Genomic DNA, 20,510 nt, shown 5'->3' with positions numbered 1-20,510 from the left:
GCTGTGAATTTATAGGCAAGAAGAGCAAAACCATGGAAGAGATTCAAAGACTGCTAAAATATCTATAGGCTAATTCACATGATGTAGCCACACTGACTTGGCACCATGACTTTTTCTTCTAACATGAACTAGAAAAGATCATTTTAAACAAAAATATGACTCCACAAAGACACTTACCAGCTGTGATCAAGTAGGGATCAGGAACTGTGATATCACACACATATGGCTGTTTGGTAGTTATCAAGGCTGGAGTTTCAACCAGAGCTTCAGTGGTAGTCACAGGATGAATGAAGGGGTCCACAGGATGAGTGACAGGGTCCACAGAATAAGTAGATGATAGGGCAGGCGGTGTGCTGCTCTCATTTGGACTCTGATTCATTGTTTTGTGGCTGATGGTAGTATCAACAGTAGCAGCACTCATATTAGTTCTGCTAAATACAGTGTTTAAAGGCTTGGGTGACTCTGTGGGTACAAATGATGAGCCCACAAACATTGGCTCTGTAGATAAAGGTGAGAGGACAAACTCAGATATAGATGAGGACATTGGAGATAGAGATGATGGTGATAAGGACATATCAATTATAGATAATAACACAGTACTAGGAATGGCCTGGGAAAATGAGGAGACAAATTTGTAATCATCTGTAGCACTGGTATACTCATCTAAAGGTTTAGGTGTTGAGAATATCACTGAAGATTCAGTTAAAAAGGGCGTCATCTGAAGAATAGTCAACTGTGATGGCAACTGGGTTTCAATGACTGACATGCTGGGAGTGGACTCAAAACTGGAGGCAAATAATGCGGGAACTATAGATTCATGGGAAATGAATGAAAACTCAAGGTAGGAGGTAGTTTCTGTAAAAACTGAGGTATTATAAACTTCAAAATCTGGCTGTAAAATTGATGATGCCTCAGAGAACCCAAAGGGATGAGATGAAAAACTTGGTGATGGTGCTATTTCAGAATAATTTATGGATGGAACAGGGTGTGTATTTAAATGATGATCTGAATTTTGCCATAGTTGCGAAAACTCAAGGTCTGTAGTGCTGCTGGCCAAAAACGGAGGTGAATGCAAACTAAAAGAGCCAGATGGTATAAATGCATCAACCATGGTTGACAAGGCCTGAGAAAAAGATGTTGACAAATCATTTGGCATCACAGAATTCAAGGTTATGATATCAGAAGATGAAGGTACCAGGCCAGTGAAATTCAAAAGAGGAGTTGAGAAAATATTGGATGCAAAATCCAAAGTGCTTCTAGATTCATCTTCTGAAAAACTAGCAGACTTCTGGTCAGAGAAAAATAATGGCTCTATTGAAGGTACTAAACCATGAGACTCAAAAAGATTTTCATTTCCAACAGCAACTGATGACACAGTTGTATTTGAAATGATGGAGAAAGATGAGTCAAGGAGAACACTGGTAACGTCAGATGCTCCTGTTGCACCAGAAGGTAACACTTCAGTTTCAGGAACAGAGAGGAAGCTGTAGGAAGCAGAGTCAAATAACAAACCTACAGAGGGTTTCTCATGGGATTGATATACTGATGTAGACATAGCACTACTTGGTGCCACATCCATTAAAGCTGAAATGCTAAAGTTCACATCAGAGACTTCCATGAATCTGGAAGACAGTGACACTATTGGTCTTGAGGGGAAAGAGGTATCAAACTCTTGAAATGTTTCCTCAAATTCAGAGAAATCATCAATTACACTACTCAGTGGCATGCTGCTACTCGCTTGCAAGATGGAAAAGGACAATGTCTCAGCATCATCTCCTGAACCTATATCTTTCTCTATGAGACCTGTTGAGAGAACTTGCTGGGATGGAACCAAACTGCAATAAATGCATTGTGTAGAGGGTATGAAAGAGGGCAGAGGACTTATGAACTCAGTGTAGCCACCATGACCTGGTACTATTGAACTCCCAGGGAATTCTGATGTTTCACTGAAGCTGTTAGGAAGAAAAGGGTTAGTTGTAACATCATCTGGTTGTGTAGAAAAAGATACAAATGGAAGACTAGATGAAAACAAAGCAGAGTTTCTGCTGCTCATGAAAGCTACTTCTGCCTCACTTGTAACCAGGGAGATCCTTGGAGCCAAGGTCTCTTCTTGGCTTTGATCTATATCAGGGTACATTTCAGGGTATTTTTCTGTAGTTGTTACCATAACAAGTGGTGTTGTCTCACTCATGGGAATGCTGAAAAAGGTTAGCTGCTCCATAATATTACCACTCAGCGGCTGAGGTAACGAAGACTGAGGGGTGAACAGCATGCTTTCAACATCTCCTCCTACTGAAGCCACAGCCTCTACCACTGTAACACTTGGTAGATAAACAGAAAAGTCAGTGGAATGAAGCGAAAGATTGCTGCTTGGGGTCAGAAGTATGCCATATGAAGAAAAATGATCCATCTCAGTGGCAACATTAATGGGGTCAAACACATCAGTGAACGACATCATCTGTGGCTGCATTGTGCTTTGCCAGGTTGTTATTATATCTTTAGTGTGTAAAGAGGTAATTGGGAATGAAGGTGTTAGCACAGTTTCTAATGCTTCTTTTGATGGCTCTAATAGACTCACTGTGGCATGTGCCACTGGAGAAGATGTAGCAGTCCAGTGTGTTTCTGGAAATGAGCTAACCAATCCGTCATTGTTTAGGAATGCCTCATTACTTGTCACTGAGAAATAATCTACAGCTGAGATATTTAGTTCTACTGTGTTCCGGCTCATTTTTTCTTGGTTAAAAAAGGTTGTACCAAAAGAAGTGGCAGATGAAGATACTACCACGTGGAGAAAATTGTTTTCCTGGGATTCTGGGGCAATTTCTGCTAAGGCCGTTTGCGTAGTGGTCTGCACCGTATTCTTCTTCAACATGAGCTCCACAGAGTATAAAGAAAGATTTCTCTGCTCCAGAGACAGCTCACCTAATGAAATGGAAAAAAAGTAAGGTCAGTTATAAGAATCAAGCCTTGGCAATAAAAACTGTACATACTGATATTTCACTGGAAAAGATACAAATGACAGTATTCATGAAATCAGAGAATCTCAAAGTTGGAAGGTACCTCAAAAGTTATTTAGTCCAAATCCCCATTGTAGTAGGAAAACATATCCAGTCTAAAATATCCCCAAGTAAGGCAGTATGGAATAGTAGATAGTCCTGGATTTAGAATCAGGCAGACCTGAGTTAGAATCCCACCTCTGAAATAACTAGCTGTGTGACTACAAGCAAGTTATTTAACCTCATCCAAAAAAATGTGGATAATAATAGGTGCATTGTCGGGATTGTTGCGAGACTCAAATAACAGCTAGTATTTATATAGTGCTTTAAGATCTGCAATGCACTGTACAAATATTATCTCATTTTATCCTTACAAAAACCCTGGGAGGTAGGTGCCATCATTATTACTCCCATTCTACAAATGAAACTGAGACAGACAAAGCATAAGTGACTTATCCAGGGTCATATAGCTAGGAAGTATCTGAAGCAGTATCTGAACTCAGGTCTTTTCTGACTCCAGGTCTAGCCCTGTATCTGCTGCAATACCTAGTTGTAAAATGGGAAAATGTATTTAAAGTACAGGAGCTATGTGTCTATGTCAGCTACTATATTGGACCTCAGTTTTTTGTTTTTTGTTTTTGTTTGTTTGTTTGTTGTTCCTGCTTTTCTCTTGAATGGTAAGATTCAAAGAACCCTGGTAAAGCTGAGGGAAATTCACTGTTTCAGATCAACATGGCTTTGGTGGAGTTTCTTTGGCATTTTTGGTAGAATGCCATGCCACAACAGGTTTTTAGAGCGCACAGGATCCCTATAAGGGTTAAGCAAGATTATGTAAGCTAGAGGTATGGAACAAAGACAATGGCCTAGTCCAAAGAATAGATAATTTTAGCCCATGGTCCTCTGCCTGAGTTTTGTTCACTAGCTGGGTACAGTGACTGATTGTCTCAGCTGTGACAAAAAAGCTATCAGCCTGCCCTTCTTAGGAAGATGATCTCTAGCCACTGTATCCCAGCTAATCAGAGCTGGCTAGAAGGTGGCCAGGAGAAAGTAGTGCCTTTGTTGCAAACGTTCAGCTGAATTCCAATAAGATGGCTCTAGTAAGAACAGCTCAGTTAGGAAATAGAGGGGCAGAAAGCAGCCCTAGGTTATAGATGCACTTACGTAATACTTTAAAGTTTATAAAGCGCAAATTTTTTTTTCACCGTAATCCTGTGACCTAGGTAACACAAAGTTATTATTTCCATTTTACACATAAGTGAACTCAGGCTCAGAAAAGCTAAGTGATTTATCCAGGAACACATAACTAGTCTTAGATTTAAGATTCAAAACCAGCTCTCCTAACTCCAAACCTATGCTGCTTTCCATAGGACTGTTTAAATACATATATCTATCAGTATGAACAGTAAGTGCACTGTGCAGCTCACTGAAGGCTACTAATAGCTAGAGAAAGCTCTAAAGGAAAGGAATTTCCAATAAACAAAACTTTTTTTGTTTTGTTCGTAGACAACTTTTTTGTTTGGTTTTAAAGAACTTTATTATGAATGCATATTTGAACAACACAACAAATTTTACAAACATTTGCAGCATTTTAAAAAACCTTCAACTTAACTCACATATCTGTGGCACTGCAAGGTATCTTTTAAATTTATTTATTTTTTATTCTGTCATTACCACTCTCCCCCCTAAATTCCCCTCACATTAAAAAAAAGAAAAATAAAACTCTCATAAATATGCAAAGTTAAGCAAAATAAATCCACACATTGGCTATGCTCAAAAATTTTTTAATTTGACACATTCAACATAATGATTGAGAGGCAACATAGTATAATGGATATAGACTTAGCCTTAGAGTCTGGAAAACCTGGGTTCATGTCTTGCTTTGGAAATATGTTGGTTTTATGCCCCCGGACAAGTAATTTAACCTCTCGGTATTTTGGGACATTCTCTAACACTATAAATTTCAGAGAAGGTGCCAACTTGCATTTGTTGAAGGAGGTTTCTTATCCAAGAATTCCCTATACTAATGAAATCACAAGTCCAGTCCCTATTTCTATCCCCTAACATAGTGATTGTGCTGGTGCCCTTTTTAGTCTTAGTTGTTGCTGTTCAATCCTGTCTGACTCTTTGTGACCCTATTTGGGGTTTTCTTGGCAAAGGTACTGGAGTGGTTTGCCACTTCCTTCTCCAGCTCATTTTACAGATGAGAAAACTAAGGTAAATAGGGCCAAGTGACTTACCCAGGGTCATATAGCTAGTAAGTGTCTGAGGCCAGATTTGAACTCAGGAAGATGAGTCTTCTTTGTCCAGACCCAGCACTCTATCCACTGAACCACCTAGCTGTCCTGTATTAGTCCTAGCATTTGGAGCCACCTGCTTCCTCACTAGTCTTCTGAACAAATTTCAGCAATGGACACCTCCTAGATACCATTAGTGTTTCCTTTATGAGAAACAGCTGGGCAGCAAGGAGTAGACAAGATGAAACTGGTAGGCCATCCAAGTGGGCATGTCCAAAAGGAAATCAGGCATGCAGAAACAGAGAAGTGAGGAGAATGAAGAGCTGGAGACAGAAGAAAACAAGACAAATCCTTGAGGTAGGATGGGGAACCACACTAAGGAATAGGATGGATAATAAAAATCTGACAAAGGAGAACTGGAGAAGACTGCTTCAGAAGCTAAGGTAAGAAAGTTTATTAAGAAGAAGCTATTATCCCATTTGTCTTCTCTCATACTGCCTACATTAATTCTTTTCACTTCTTCTCCTTTCACTTCTCAATTCCTTACAAACTGGCTCCTAAACTTTGCCATTCAACAAATTGCTCTCTCCAAAATTATTAATGAGCTATTAACTGCCAAATCCAGTGGACTTTTTTCCTGCTTTCCTTGGTCTTTCTGCAACTTTTAACAACATTGACCATGCTCTCTTCTCTGCATTTTCATGATACTGCTCTCTATTGGTTCTCCTACATAGCCTCCTTCTAAGTCAGCCTGCTCCTATCATCTATATCTTTCCCTGCAAATGCAGGTACACCCCAAGGCTCTGCCCTGGGGCCCCCTCTTTTCTTCTCTCTCTGTGCTCTCTGTCTCTGGGTAATCTTACAAGATCTCATGGGTTCAATGATCATCTCTATATGAAGATGATGATCATATGACCACATATATGTGGTCATATGTGTGTGTATATATGTACATATCAACATATATATCCAATCTAGTCTCTCTACTGATCTTTCATCTCATGCCACCAATTGCCTAGTAAAGATCTACTTTTTGTTGTTGTTGTGCCATTGTTTTAATTGTGTCTGGCTCTCCATGACCCCACTTGGGTGTCAAAGATATTGGAGCGGTTTGCCACTTCCTTCTCCAATTCATGTCACCGATGACGAAACTGGGGAAAAGTGGGTTAAATGACTTGCCCAGGATCACATAGCTAATAAGTGTCTGATGCCACATTTGAACTCAGGTCTTCCTGACTCCAGGTCTGGTGCTCTCTATCCACTGTGCCACCTAGCTGTCCTACAGTAGATTTCCTACTGGATTCCAACAGATATCTCAACAGAACTTGTTATTTCCCCAAAAAAACCCATCTCTCCCAGGTTTGCAACTTTAGAGTCATCCTCAACTTTTCACCCTTTTTTACCCACCCATATTCAATCAGTCACCAAGTTTCATCAATTCAATCTCTACAATATCTCTGACATCCATCTCCTCTCCAGTCACATAGCTACCATTCTAGTTCAGGCCCTCATAACCTATTGCCTCAGTTACTAAAATATCTTCTTAATTGGTGTCCTTGACTCAAGTCCTCCCCCTTCTAATCCACCCTTCTTACAGAGGTCAAAGTGATATTCCTAAAGCCCTAAAGGTTCTGAGCATATCACTATGTGGTTCAAGATGCTCCAATGGGTCCCTAATGGCTCTGCAATAAAATAAATGCAAACTCCTCAGCTTGGCATTCAATACCCATAACAATCTATGTCACTCCCCTTCCTACCTCTACATTCCAGACAAACTGGCCTACTTCCTCTTTGAGTACCATATTTTACCTCCTATAATTGTGTCTTGACAGATTGTCCCTCATTTATGGAATGTACTCACTCTCTCCTCACCTTTCCCTCTTTGAATCATTAGTCCCCTTCAAAGCTCAACTCAAGTGCTGCCTCCTGACCTCCTCTGAGCTGCTGGTACTCCCCAAATGACTTTACTTTAAGTACAAATACATAGATACAATCACATATGTGTACATCTGTCTATATACACGTATCTTATTTTATTCATAATTTCTCTCCTAATTAAACACTGTTTTGTCTTTGCATCCTCTAAAGCTTAGCACAGTACTTGGCACACAGTACGTCTTTAATAAATGCTTGTTGAAAGAATGATTGAAGAATGGTCAATGTCAAATGCTGCAAAAAACCCACAATAATAATGATAACTAACATTTATATAGTGTTTATTATGTTCCAGGAACTCTGCTAAGTGACTTTTGATTATTATTTGATACTCACACAACCCTGGGGATTTTGATGTTTCTTTTTTTTGGAAGGGGTACAGAGCTGTAATTTCATCCGCCATGCAAGAAACTCACTCTGGGTGAGGAAACTCCCCCTGTATCAATTCATATCAGCAAATGTTCTACAATTTATGATCTTGGAGAATTGCCTGAGAGGTTAACATTAGAACGCCTGGAATTTAAAAATATCTCAAAGGATCAAGGTGTGTCAATTGATGCAGTATGTGCATGCATAATTATGTGTGTGTGTGTATGTCTGTATGTGTGTGTATATATATATATTCCATATGGCAAAGAAAATAGAGCTAGTAGGAAGAGATTTTTATTTCAATGCCAAATTATAAAATTTTTTGCATCAACTGATGTGCTTGGACCTTCTAGTCAACTACTTGCCATTATTCACTCTTATATGTAGATGTATCATAAGGTTCAGTCTCTTTTCTTCTCACTCTATACTCTCCCATGGAAAAGCCACAAGAGCACTGGAAGATACAGTGTCCTAGACCCTATTGTAGGGCACCTTGGTGGTCCAGTGGATAGGGAGCCAGGCCTGGAGTTAGGAAAACCTTAATTCAAATCTGGCCTCAGATACTTACTAGCTGCATGATTCTGGCCAAGTCACTTAACCCTGTTTGCCTCAGTTTCCTCTTCTGTAAAATGAGCTGGAGAAGGAAATGGCAAACCACTCCAGTATCTCTGCCAAGAAAACCCCAAAATGGGTCACAAAGGGTCGGATACAACTGAAACAACTGAACAACAACAACTGGCCCTATTGTGTCACTACAATGTTGCAGCCTTGGGCAAGTCATTTAAACTCTCCAGGCCTTGGCTCCCTCATCTTTAAAATGAGAAGATAGGCCTACATGATCTCTAAGATACCTTCTAACTTTTAACAGCTATGAAGATGACAAATGAAAAGAGGTCACTAAGTTTGGCCAATAGAAGAGAGTAATCTGGAGAAGATATTTTCTTTTCTTTTTTTTTTTTGGGGGGGGGTTGAGGTAATCAAGGTTAAGTGACTTGCCCAGAGTCACAGAGCTAGTAAGTATCAAATGTCTGAGACTGGATTTGAACTCAGGTGCACCTGACTCTAAAGTCGGAGCTCTATCCACCACACCACTAGCTGCCCCTGGAGAGGATATTTTCAACAGAAGGCTGAAACCAGACTACAGTACAGTAAGGAATGAATTAGTGGTGAGGAAGTGAAAGCTGAGAGTACAGATGAATAGTTCTAGTAGACTTCTCTTCTCTAATGAGACTATCCTTCCTAATTACCCCAGCTGTTTTCTTTTGCTTCTTTCCACAAGAAGAGTAAAAGCTAAGAGAACAAGATTATAGTTAGGAGGTACTGTGGACTAAGTCAATTGGGTGTCCACACTAAGTTTGGAATTAATACAATGAGCTCCTAGGAAAGAACTGGGTAACACCTAAGGAGGGGCAAACCTGCCCAAGATGAAGCAGATCAAAGCTTTTCTGCAGATCACAGAGGAGTCACTCCATGAGTGGCCTCTGTACTTCCAGTCTGGGTGGAGAAGGAGGAGAGGCAGCCATCTAGTTAGGGGAACAAGGTATAAATATACCAAAATGTAAACAGCAAGACAACATAAATTATGTCACAGGGCAGTAGATACTTAATTTCCTAATGGCCTGCATAGAACAGAGAAAGCAGTAGGGGCTTGAGATCTTGGAAAACTTAAGGGAGGAAATGAAACTGGAACTGGGCCTTGAAAAAAAAGACAGGACCTAGCTAAATTATGAGTAGGAGAGAGGGAATTGGTGGTGGTGGTGGTGGTGGTGAGGGTGGTGATGAGCAGCAGAAATAGAAGGACAGAGATGGGAATGGCATGTTTGAGGAATTAGAAGTAGTCCAATCTTGCTGGAATATTAGGTATGCATAAGGGAGTTAAGAGGATAAGGCTAGAAACGCATCAGATCACTTCATGTGTCAGAATAAGGTGTCTAGTCTTTTTGATCTGTTTTGTTTTGTTTTACTTTATCCTGCACCTACTGTAGAGTAAGCAAAAAACAATTTAACAGGAATAGATATATACAAAGTAATATTTGGGGGAAATTAATTTAACAGAGACACTTAGGATGGATTGAAAGGGAGAAAGGTCCAGGTAAACCTAAAAGAGGGCTGTTGTAATAGTCAAGGTATGAGATGGTAAGGGAATGAACTAGAATGATGTCAGAGTGGAAAGAAAAAAAAATAAAGAGTTGAGAAATTGCTAAGAAAGAATCCACTGGACAAGGACATAGAGACTGGCTGGATGAGGCACAAGAGGAGGTATCAGTCAAGAATGACTCCAAGGTTTTATAACATGTTCTAGAAATTGAAATTTATGTGCAATATGAGGGTTAACAGATTAAAGTCTTCTCAGCTAATTCCCTTAGAAGTAGCTCTAACTCAAAAATTTGGCATCCCAAAAGGTACCCAAGAGATAAAAAAAAATTGATCACAAGGACCATATCCCTTTCAATAGAATATCACTGCTTAAAATAGATTAAATTTAAACAGAGGATGTTTTTAAACAGAAATATTAAATGCTTTTGTAATTTTGCTGAACTACATACCTCTGCCAGTATGGCCTTGGGTTTAGGATTTCTTGCACTAGGACTTTAATTAATTATTTATCTGTCATATAACAAGCATAAGTAAAGATGAATATGATACTTTTTATTGCTGCTGTAAATCAACAGCCTTTCCTTAACAGCTGTTCTTTTCCAGTTCAAAGGTCAATGAAAAAAATAACTTCTCAGTGGCCCCAAGCAACTAGGTCTAAGACTTACAGATTTGTATTGGTAGAGGTTTGCTGTGAGTTCCTCATACCATTGAAATCACAGATCTAGGCAAAAAAATACAAAACAGAAACAGATGCTTTTTCATTATCTATTTCATCAGGCTGTCTAGTGAGGAAATTACTTTTTAAACCTTAAAGTGGTATATATAAGTATAAGTTATCACTGTTATTCATATTTGTATCATGGGAACAGGAAGCTCCACCATTGCAGTAGGGTTACCTCCCTCTGCGCATACACACATACATACACACACACACACACACACACACACACACACACACACACACACACACACATTCGATCAATCAATCAATAAACATTTATTAAGCACTTACCATGTGCCAGGCAAGTGTGTGAAGCATTGTGGTATGCAAAATTGTGATTTGCAGAAGTTGCTATACAGAGAAGCCATGAGCTCAGCTTCGGTCCAGGTACCTCTCCTGGGAGCACTAACCCTTCTCTACTTTGTTTCTGGTACTTTCCAGAGGCAGCCATAGGGTAGTTTACATATCCTGGGGTAGTTGCCAAGGATAAAGACATGTAACAGGAAGAAAAGTGGGAGAGCAAAAGCCAAAGGGGTACCTCGGAACCCCAAGACTCAGTGAAACACTGAGAAAGTAGAGAGCACTTCATCAGAAAGTGACACATAGAAGGGACAAGTTGTAAGAGTTGTTCTAACTAAAGAGGACTGAAAATTGGAGACTAGAAGGAACAGATGGTAAGGAAAGTTCCTATAGTCATCCGAGGAGAGTCTTTGAATGGAGGGAAGGGATGCAGGCATCCAAGACATAGAGAAGAAAGTTTCAAATAGCACAGGGACATTGAATTTCTATGCTTGAACGACCTGGAAAGCTTCAAATAGCCCAGAGTCTGCCTTATTTCTGAACAAGGTATAATCTCTAGATTAAACTTCCGGTGTGATCATTCCACAGTGAAGCCATTCAAGATGTGGCACCACCTCTTGAAGGTGGGGTGGGGATAGGGGTAGGAGCGAGATGGGAAGCAGCTACAGCACCAGCAGAGTGAGAGAGAACACTGATGAAAGAGCTGGAAGCCAACAAGGCAGGGAGCTGGAGCAATGAAGCCACCCTGAGGACACAGGCAGCAAATCAATGGAGCAAACACGGAGGGACCTGTCAAAGAGCCACAAGGCATAGCAATCTCCAGCACCGAGGAGCAAGCCCAAACTTTGCCTCATCCATAGGAATGAACTGGTCCAGGTCCCAAGAGAAGGTTGGCCTGTAGGAAAGAGGCAGGCTGCTTTGAGTCTCCTTTGAACCAAATGTTCCTTTCCTTTCCTGGGGCATCAACCATGCTAGTACTCTGAGGTTCCAAAACTGTACAGATTCTGGGGAAATAGCCACCAAAAAGAGGAAGAGGATGTTCTAATTGCCCATGGCCTTGGGTGCAAGTCCCTTCTATTTTCTTTACTGTATAAATATGCTCCATTTTGATCCTTAGAAGCCTAAGAGCTTGCAAGAGCAGGTGATACTCCTCCTTATCCATCCATTCATTCAAAAACACTTATTAAGCGCCTTTTACATGCCAGGCAGTCTGTTAAGCACCGGGGACAGAAAAAGAGGCAGAAACCAGTCCCTTTCCTCACACTGACATTACTAGGTTTCTCCTGGATCAGACCAGTCAGAGAAACAAATTAAGGTCTATTTTTAGTGTATCAGAGTCCTTCATGTCAACTAGAAACCTTGGGCAAAAGGTTACATTTATATGCCTCCACGCCTATATATAAGACAATGCCTTCAATAAATACTGGTTAATGGGTCAGCTAGGTGATGCAGTGCATAGAGCTCTGGCCTTGAAGTCAGAAGGACCCGAGTTCAAATCCAGCCTCAGACACTTGACACTTGCTAGCTGTGTGACCTTGGGCAAGTCACTTAATCCCAAATGCCTTATCAAAAAGCAAAAAAAAAAAATACTGGTTAAATTGTAGGATATATACTTTGAAAGTATCACTATGGAGAAGCCACTTTGTATCTTTATTTTTAAATGATACTATGTTCTGATAACATGTGTCTTCAACAGCGATACTGAAGAGTGAAAAGCCCTGGCTCTGGTAGTTCAAATCCAGCCTTTGATGTGTACCATCTGTGTGACCTTGGGTACAAGGCAGCCAGCTCAGACTTCACTTTCTTCATTTGCAAAATGAGGAAGCTAGACTAGACCACCTCTGAGTTCCTCTCCAGCTCTAGGGCTATGATACAATGTGTGACCCTAAAACCCGAGCCCCAGAAGTATAGGGACTAGAGTCAATTTTAGGGGCGTCTCAAAAATCACTCTGTACTAACGAGGATTCTTCACCTGGAGTCTGTGAACTTGTTTAAACAACATTTTGATAACTGCATTTCAATACAGTTTTTAATAACTCTACATGGTTTATTTTGTGCATTTAAGAACATTATTCTGAGAAAGGGTCCAGAGGCTTCACCAGACTGCCAAAGGTATCTATGACACTAAAAAGGTTAGAAAGACCTTGCACCAAAGGCAAGACAAATTCTATGTAATTATAAGGATCAATCTTGGCTCTGGAAAAGAGATGAGGTTATGCAACCTCCTTTTCACATGAGAGATAAGGAACCATAGTAGAAAATGTTGATCCAGGGGCAGTGCTCTATCCACTGCACCACCTAGCTGCCCCTAAAAATTTATTTTTAAAAAAATAAACAAAAAGAAATCACTAGCAGAGTTGGAGAGAGCAGGTTCCTCTGAATGATGATGTTAGAAGCCAAAACCATAAGGGGTTGAGAGGTATAAGGTGATAAAATAGAAGCAATGTGTGTAATTTACTTTTTCTAGGATTTTAACTGTAAAAGAGTACAGACACAGAATAGTATAGATAATATAGTAAGTGGCCCACAAACACCAGCTTCTGTTTTTTCCTTCTCTGCATTTGTTCTTTCCTGATTTTAAATAAAGGAGTATTGGGCATGGGTATGGCCTTATAAGCTTTGAAAGGTCAGAAGGGTGAGTCACCAGAGAACTAAGAGCTAGAGAGCTGGAGCCCATGCTAGGATCTTCTAGAAGTCAGACAGGAAGGAACAAAGTTTGAAATAACCCGTTTGACCCAGCGTTGCTAAGAAGGTGTCAAAGAGGAAGCTATAGCAATTTATTCTTTGTGGCAAATTTAGAAGTGAACTTGTAGAGTGAATATTATGCAAAAACTGCCTTAAGTTTGAGCCCATTCTTCCAATGGAACAAGGGTATAGGAAAAGAGTACACCACCCCCACACCTCATCCCAGGTTGAGAAGGAAATGTCTTGTTATACTTCACAATAAATGCCCTTTTGTAAAAGCTAATTGGCTTAAATGGGTTAAAAGAATCTAGGGACTATAATCACTGGGGAGAAGGCACCCAGAATAGGTGCTTGGGCCAAAAACATTGGGAAAAATGCTTCAAACCTTGGAGTCAGTCAACAAACACTTGTTAAGCACTTAGTTAAGTGAAAAGCACTGAAGGTACAAAGACATGACAAAGACCTATTTATCTTTTCCAAGAGTTTATACTTTTAACAGTCATTATGGATTGATTTATGAGAGTCTTAGGTGTTATAGATGAATATATGTGTTTATTTTTATTTATTTTTATCATGTTATATTTGTTTATATATATATTTATTATATCATATTTACATACACAAATGTGTGTGTGTGTGTGTGTGTGTGTGTGTGTGTGTGTGTGTGTGTGTGTTACAGGAAGCTGGGTGGTGCAGTGGATAGAATGCTGGGCCTGGAGTCAGGAAAACTTATCTCCCCAAGTTCAAATCTGACCTCAGACACTTCCTAGCTGTGTGACCCTGGGCAAGTCACTTAACTCTGTTTGCCTCAGATTCCTCATCTGTAAAATGAGCTAGAGAAGAAATGGAAAGCCACTCCAGTATCTTTGCCAAGAAAACCCCAAATGGGGTCACGAAGAGTCAGACATGATTGAAATGACTGAACAACAACAAAAATGTATATTTACATATTAATTTGAGTTGCCAAGATTATTTAACTTTAATTTCTCCTCAAAGCTACACTTTAATTACAAAAGAACCATGTCTTAATTATTCTTGTAAGAGAAGATGATTTGTCCTTTCTTTCTCCCATTCAGTCATATTATTCAACAAATATTTATTGTGTGTGCTCTGAAAAAACACAGACATAAGAAGACAGAAAACTCATTATGAATTATTCTGCCCTATTTAATAATAGCATGAATGCTGAGATGTACTTCATCCTGAAGGAGCATTTTTGTAACAACAAAATAAAATTTAATTTAAAAAGGAAAAAATTAGTATGCTATTATATTAGTACAGCTATAAAAATAAATAAGACTAAAAAAGGTCATTTTCTTCACACACGAAGGAAATAAATAGATGTAAGCTAAGGTTTCTAACGGTAATACAAAACTGGAAATGGTCGTTGAATTTTACCACCCACAGAGCACACTGTTCTATGATGTCATAAAAGACAAAAATAGAAGAAATGTGTGTATATGTATGTGTGTGTGTATATATATATATGTATATATACATGTACATATGTACGTATATATATGTATATATATACGTACATATGTATACATATACACACCTAAGTATTATATTGTATGCATATGTGTGTGTGTGTGTGTGTGTGTGTGTGTGTGTGTGTATCTATATTTCCAGGTTAGAATGTGCTTCAAGACACTGGTAGATAGAACCGTAGGAGGGGGCCACACTAAAAGTCTATAAAGCAGTGGTCATATATAACTGTGTGTAGTCCTGTGAGAAATATGAGAAATTGTCCTTCAAAATAAAATAGTTAATATTTATATAGCACTTTAAGCCTTATAAGTTGCTTTCCTCATCACAGTCATGTGAATTAAGTTGTATAAATATTATTGTGCCCCTTTTACAGATGAGAAAACTGAGGCTCAGAAAGGTTAAGTTGCTTGCCATATGTCATATAATTACATTCATATGCAGGTCTCACAGGATCACAGAATTTATTTATTTCTTACAGGAGTGTGCCTATACTAGAGAGCCAGCTGTTAAATTTTCAGTGGGGAGTAGTCATACTTCGAAAATTGGCAATTGTTACAAATCAGGGCTTGGTTTATCATTTTGTTGATTGTCTAGACTTAAAAAAGGGGTAGAGTAAAAATAAATAATGCAGATGTGTTATGCACCCATTCTACCACCATCCTTAGCTTGTGGTTAAATACTTACCAGCATACCTCATATAAGCATTCAAAATGCATATTAAGTAACTACAAGGTAATTTTGGTGGTGAAGGAGCCATTAGAAGCTGGGGGAATCAAGAAAGCCCTCAAATAGGGGGGGACAATTGGGCTAAGGATGTTAGGAATTCAAAGAGGCAGAAGTGAGGGGGAAATCTATTCCATGGATGAGGAACAGAGGTTGATCAAGGACACAGAGATGGGAGGTGGCAATGCCCTATTTAATAACAGCATGAAGGCTGGGATGCACATTGGGAAGAAAAATTCCAACAACAATAACTTCTTTCCCAATTAGTCTTTGTTGTTGGGCTATTTTTTCTAAAATATACTAGGAGATAATGACTCCTCTCCAAAATGGAATGTGACAAACCATGCATAGTCCAGCAATATTACTTCTAGGTCTATATCCCCAAGGAGATCAAGGAAGGAAGAAAAGTTCGTATATGAAAAAAAATATTCATAGCAGTTCTTTTTGCAGCAGCAAAGAATTGTAAACTGAAAGGGTGCTTTAATTAGGGAATGGCTGAACAAGTTATGGTATATGAATATAATGGAATAATACTGTGAAATAAGAAATGATGAGGAAAACAATTTGAGAGAAACCTAGGAAGAGTTATATGAACTGATGCAGGATGAAGTGAGCAGAACTAAGAGAGTAATTTATGCAATAACAACGTTAAAAAGACAAACAACTTTGAAAGACTAAAACATAATGGCCAATTCCAGAGGATTCAATATGAAACATGCTATCCATTTCCTAAAAGAGAGGTGATGGACTCAGAATTGAAACAGATTTTGGGAGGATATGGCCAATGTGGGAATTTGTTTTCCTCGACTATATTTGTAATAAGGTTTTTTGTTTGTTTGTTTGTTTTTGTTTTCTCAATGGGACAGTAGAGGAGGAGGGAGTGGGAAGAAGAGGAGCTTTTTTTTTTGGCAATTGGGGTTAAGTGACTTGCCCAGGGTCACACAGCTGAGGCCAGATTTGAACTCAGGTACTCCTGATTTCAGGGCCAGTGCTCTATCCACTGTGCCACCTAGCTGCCCCAGGAGCATTTTTTTAAAAACAAAATAAAATTTAATTTAAAAAAGAAAAAATATAATAATGTGTGATTAAATGCAATTGGGTACCATTTACCTTGACACATTCCAGACAAACCAAGGGAAAGGGGGGAAATAACAGCATTTATCATTTGATCCTCACAATACTAGGAGGTAGGTGCTGTTACTATCCTCATTTTACAGTTGAGTAAACTGAGGCAGACAAAGGGTTAGTGACTTGTCCAGAGTCACACAGCTAGTAAGTGTCTGAGGGTGGTTTTGAACTCAGGGCTTCTTGACTCCAGTCCCAGAACTCTAACTACTGCCCTACCTTCCTGCTTCTAGACTGGCCTTCTTGCAGTTCCTTACAAAAGACATGCCACCTCTTGCTTCTGTGACCTTAAACAGGCTTTTCCTTCATGCCTGGAATGTACTCTCTCCTCACCTCAGCTTCCCTCAAAGCTCCGTTCAAGGGCCATTTCTAAATGAGGCCTTTCCCGACACCCTTTCTCCACCTCTAATGGCTCCCTTCTCCCAATCCTGAAATTACATTATATATGCCCTGGATATATTTTCCACATACTTATACTGGCATATGTTGCTTCCCCTGATAGAATGCAAGGTTTTTCAGAGCAGGGACTGTTTCATTTTTGTTTCTATATCCCTAGTACCTACACCAGCGCCAGGAACATAATGGACACTTAATAAATGCTTTTAGATCAACTCATTTTTGTCTCTATATCCTCAGTAAAGAACAATGTTTTGCATATTCAATTTGTTGAATCCAATTTAATTTTAGAGCTGAAAAGATCCTTAGAGTTCATCTAACCTAATCTAATCATTTCTACAGTTAAGGAAATAGGCCCAAAGCAGATGTAGTGACTTGCCCTGTCGCAAGGTCGGGACATCTCTGCCTTCTGCCTTCTGATTCCACAATCCAAAACTCCACAACAGCATGATGTTTCTCACACAGATGCCATATCCAATTTATTGAGCAATATCACTGTCACCCACAAGCCACATTTAATAGCGAATGCCAAGATGAGATGACAAACAAGGTTCTGAAATTTATTTTTTCAACAAGCGCTTATTGTATTCATACAATGAGCAAAGAAAGCACTGTACTGGACATTAGGAGGGGTGCAAAGATTAATAAGATGACAGCCCTGAAGCTCATCAGTTCTACTGGACTAGACGTGCAGAAGCAAAAAAAGACAATCTCATTATTCAGCAGTTGTATGAGTGGAGTGGCTCCAAACAAGATAAGTGGAAAAAATCATTGAAGGTCACCCTAAAGTACCACTTTAGACAGTACAGCATGAATGGGAAATGATAATACACTGCAGAAGCAGACAGAGCATCCGAGTAAACTCTGACCAAGATGGTCCTTCACACAATGTCATGAGGCCAGCTGCAAAGCAAGCATCACAAATAGTGTTCTATGTATACACATTCTGCCAGCATAATGTAGAAATCTTTTCAGCTAATCTTGAACACGGTGACTAAACACAAAGGGCCATGATAAGTAAAAATACATAACTGGGCAAGTTACTTAACCCTGTTTGCCTCAGTTTCCTCATTTGTAAAATGAGCTGGAGAAGGAAAGGGCAAACCACTCCAACATCTTTGCCAAAAAAACCCAGATGGGACCATAAAGAGTTGGACAAAACTGAAAAACGACTGAAAATACTCATTAAAGACCACCTGTTTAATGGAAAAGACACTACATTCAGAGAAAAAGCACTTGGGTTCAAATCCCAGATCTGTTCTATCATTTATTAGCTTGGTCACCTTGGGCAGTCTCAATTTCTTTCCCTATAAAGAGGGAATACTAATCCTTATGTCATTCCCTATCTCAGAGTTGTTTTAGTAAAATGTTTTTAAGTATTAAAAGCATGGTACAAATGTCAGTTATCACGATGACAACATAACCACTTAACACTTCCTTTTACAGTTCTTTAGTTACTGATCTTTACTCCCTTGTTTTTTGGCTTTGTTTTTGTTAGGGTAGTGGCAGGGGTCCAAACCTGTGATTTAATTCCATGTATGAAGTTCTATATGTGGAAGGAAACTCATTCCATTAGTGAAATTCAGCTCCTCTGTTACTTTAGTCTTAGAAAGTTATCTTGGGGCACTGGTTTAGTGACTTGCCTACTGTCCCCTGCTGGTATGTGTGAGAGGCAGATTTTACTGATTCCAAAACTGGCCACCTAGACACTGTATCACATTGCATCTCTCCCTTGCATGACTTCCATAATGGTCACCATAAAAAGTGAATTTCCAAATATCTTCTTTAACTATAGCATTTGATAATCACAAAAAAGACACTTCGGTATAGCGAAAAGGTGAGATCTCTTTAATTCTCATATCGCCGATGCCCTCCCTCTCAAACTATGCTGAAGTTAATTATTTTTTTCTATTCATTTGCATTTTATCTCTTTATATTTATTCTCTATAGAATCATTTGTGATTTATGTACTAATTGTCTCCTCCAATAGAATGTAATCTCATTTGTGAGTAGGGATTGTTTAATTCATTCCGTTTGTAATCACTAGTACCATGCTCAGGGATGTGCATAGCACACAGTAGGTGCGTCATAAATACTTGCTGACTGATTGATTCTTGTTCTAGCCCTTTAATTAACTAGTGGGGTGACCCTGGTAAAACCATATTACCTCACTGGGCCTCAGTTTCTTCATCTGTAAAATATAAATACTACTGTTTGCAATACATACCATAGAATGTTAGCTGTGAGAACTGAATGAGAAAATGAATGTGAAAACACTTTTAATTCCTCAGGCCTTTATTATAAAAAGATAAAGTCAATCCTGAGCTACAAGGAGAATTAATTCAATACCTTTAAAACACAAAATGTAATGCAAAAATAATTGGTCATGTATTTCCAAATTAAAAAAGAAAGTAATGCTGGGACATAGCAAACTTTAGCTCAAAAGCTTTCCCTGATTTTGGGGAGATTTCCCACCACAGGATGTTGTTTTAGTAGTTGGGGTGATAAGGCTGCACTGGCTCTGTTGGTTTAACCTGATCATTGTGCACAAAGAGGGATTTATTGGGAAGTATTCTATTTTGCTGCTTCCAAATAAAACACAATATGACTTTACCAACCAAGTGAGAAAGTCAGTCGATCAGCATGTTAGGCAGTAAAAAATAAACTATGCCTAAAACTTGATTCACCAAGAACAAAGGAGAAAAAAATCCTCAGTTGGCCATCTGTTTCTAAAATAATTTAATTCAAAACAAGGTCCTGTAACAACAGGGAAAAGGATACCATCAGCTTCAAGATAATCCATCCACTCTATCTAATTACACATAGCTGGCATGACATGCATACACACTGTATCCCATGACTAAGCATGAAGAGGTACTTTTCACTCCCAAATATTATCTAGTGGCAATTAATGTTATGGCAAAAATTGGAACTTGAGGCACATCGACAAAGATTCCAAGGCAATAATAAACAAATATGATTGTCCTACCTCCAAAGTGAATGGCCAGTTAGGAGAGTGGTGGGCTAGTAGCACATGATTTTAGGAGTTCCTTAATCAAGGTCAATATTATGTTTCTATTTTTGTCTCGAGAAACACATGCAGAATAGTGGATTCAAAATGCTAATTTTAAAAGTCACAAAAATGCGAGGTGGACTTTCTGAAATTAGGTGATGGTGGATATGCAATTTATTCAAATAGTCATGACAGTGTGACTTTGGGTGTGTCTCTCCAGACCTCTGGACTTCAATTTCCTTCAATTTCTTTATTTTTACAATAAAGGGGTAGGGACAACAGCACAAATTTCCCCTTAAAGCTCTAAATCCTTCCATCCTAAAAGTCCAAACTAGTTCAGGGGAACAGACTCAGGCTATGTCCATACAATTGAAAGCAATCTGATGAAGACTAAAAAATTAAGTGGTGTCAAGCAAATGTGAGTT

At 39.0% G+C, this 20,510-nt stretch overlaps 1 protein-coding gene across 1 annotated transcript in view; it reads right to left on the bottom strand.

Moving 5' to 3' along the window:
- Positions 1-20,510, bottom strand: part of KIAA1549 (KIAA1549 ortholog) — a 145,474-nt gene that overhangs the window by 105,020 nt on the left and 19,944 nt on the right. The window contains 1 exon segment of the mRNA XM_078153476.1: positions 178-2,922. Within this exon segment, the coding sequence (XP_078009602.1) occupies positions 178-2,922 (2,745 nt within the window).

The sequence above is a fragment of the Phascolarctos cinereus genome, unplaced genomic scaffold (genome assembly GCF_003287225.1).
Source record: "Phascolarctos cinereus isolate Bilbo 61053 unplaced genomic scaffold, phaCin_HiC Scaffold_1;HRSCAF=81, whole genome shotgun sequence".
NCBI classification, from domain to species: Eukaryota; Metazoa; Chordata; class Mammalia; order Diprotodontia; family Phascolarctidae; genus Phascolarctos; species Phascolarctos cinereus.
This window is presented reverse-complemented; position numbering and strand designations above follow the sequence as displayed.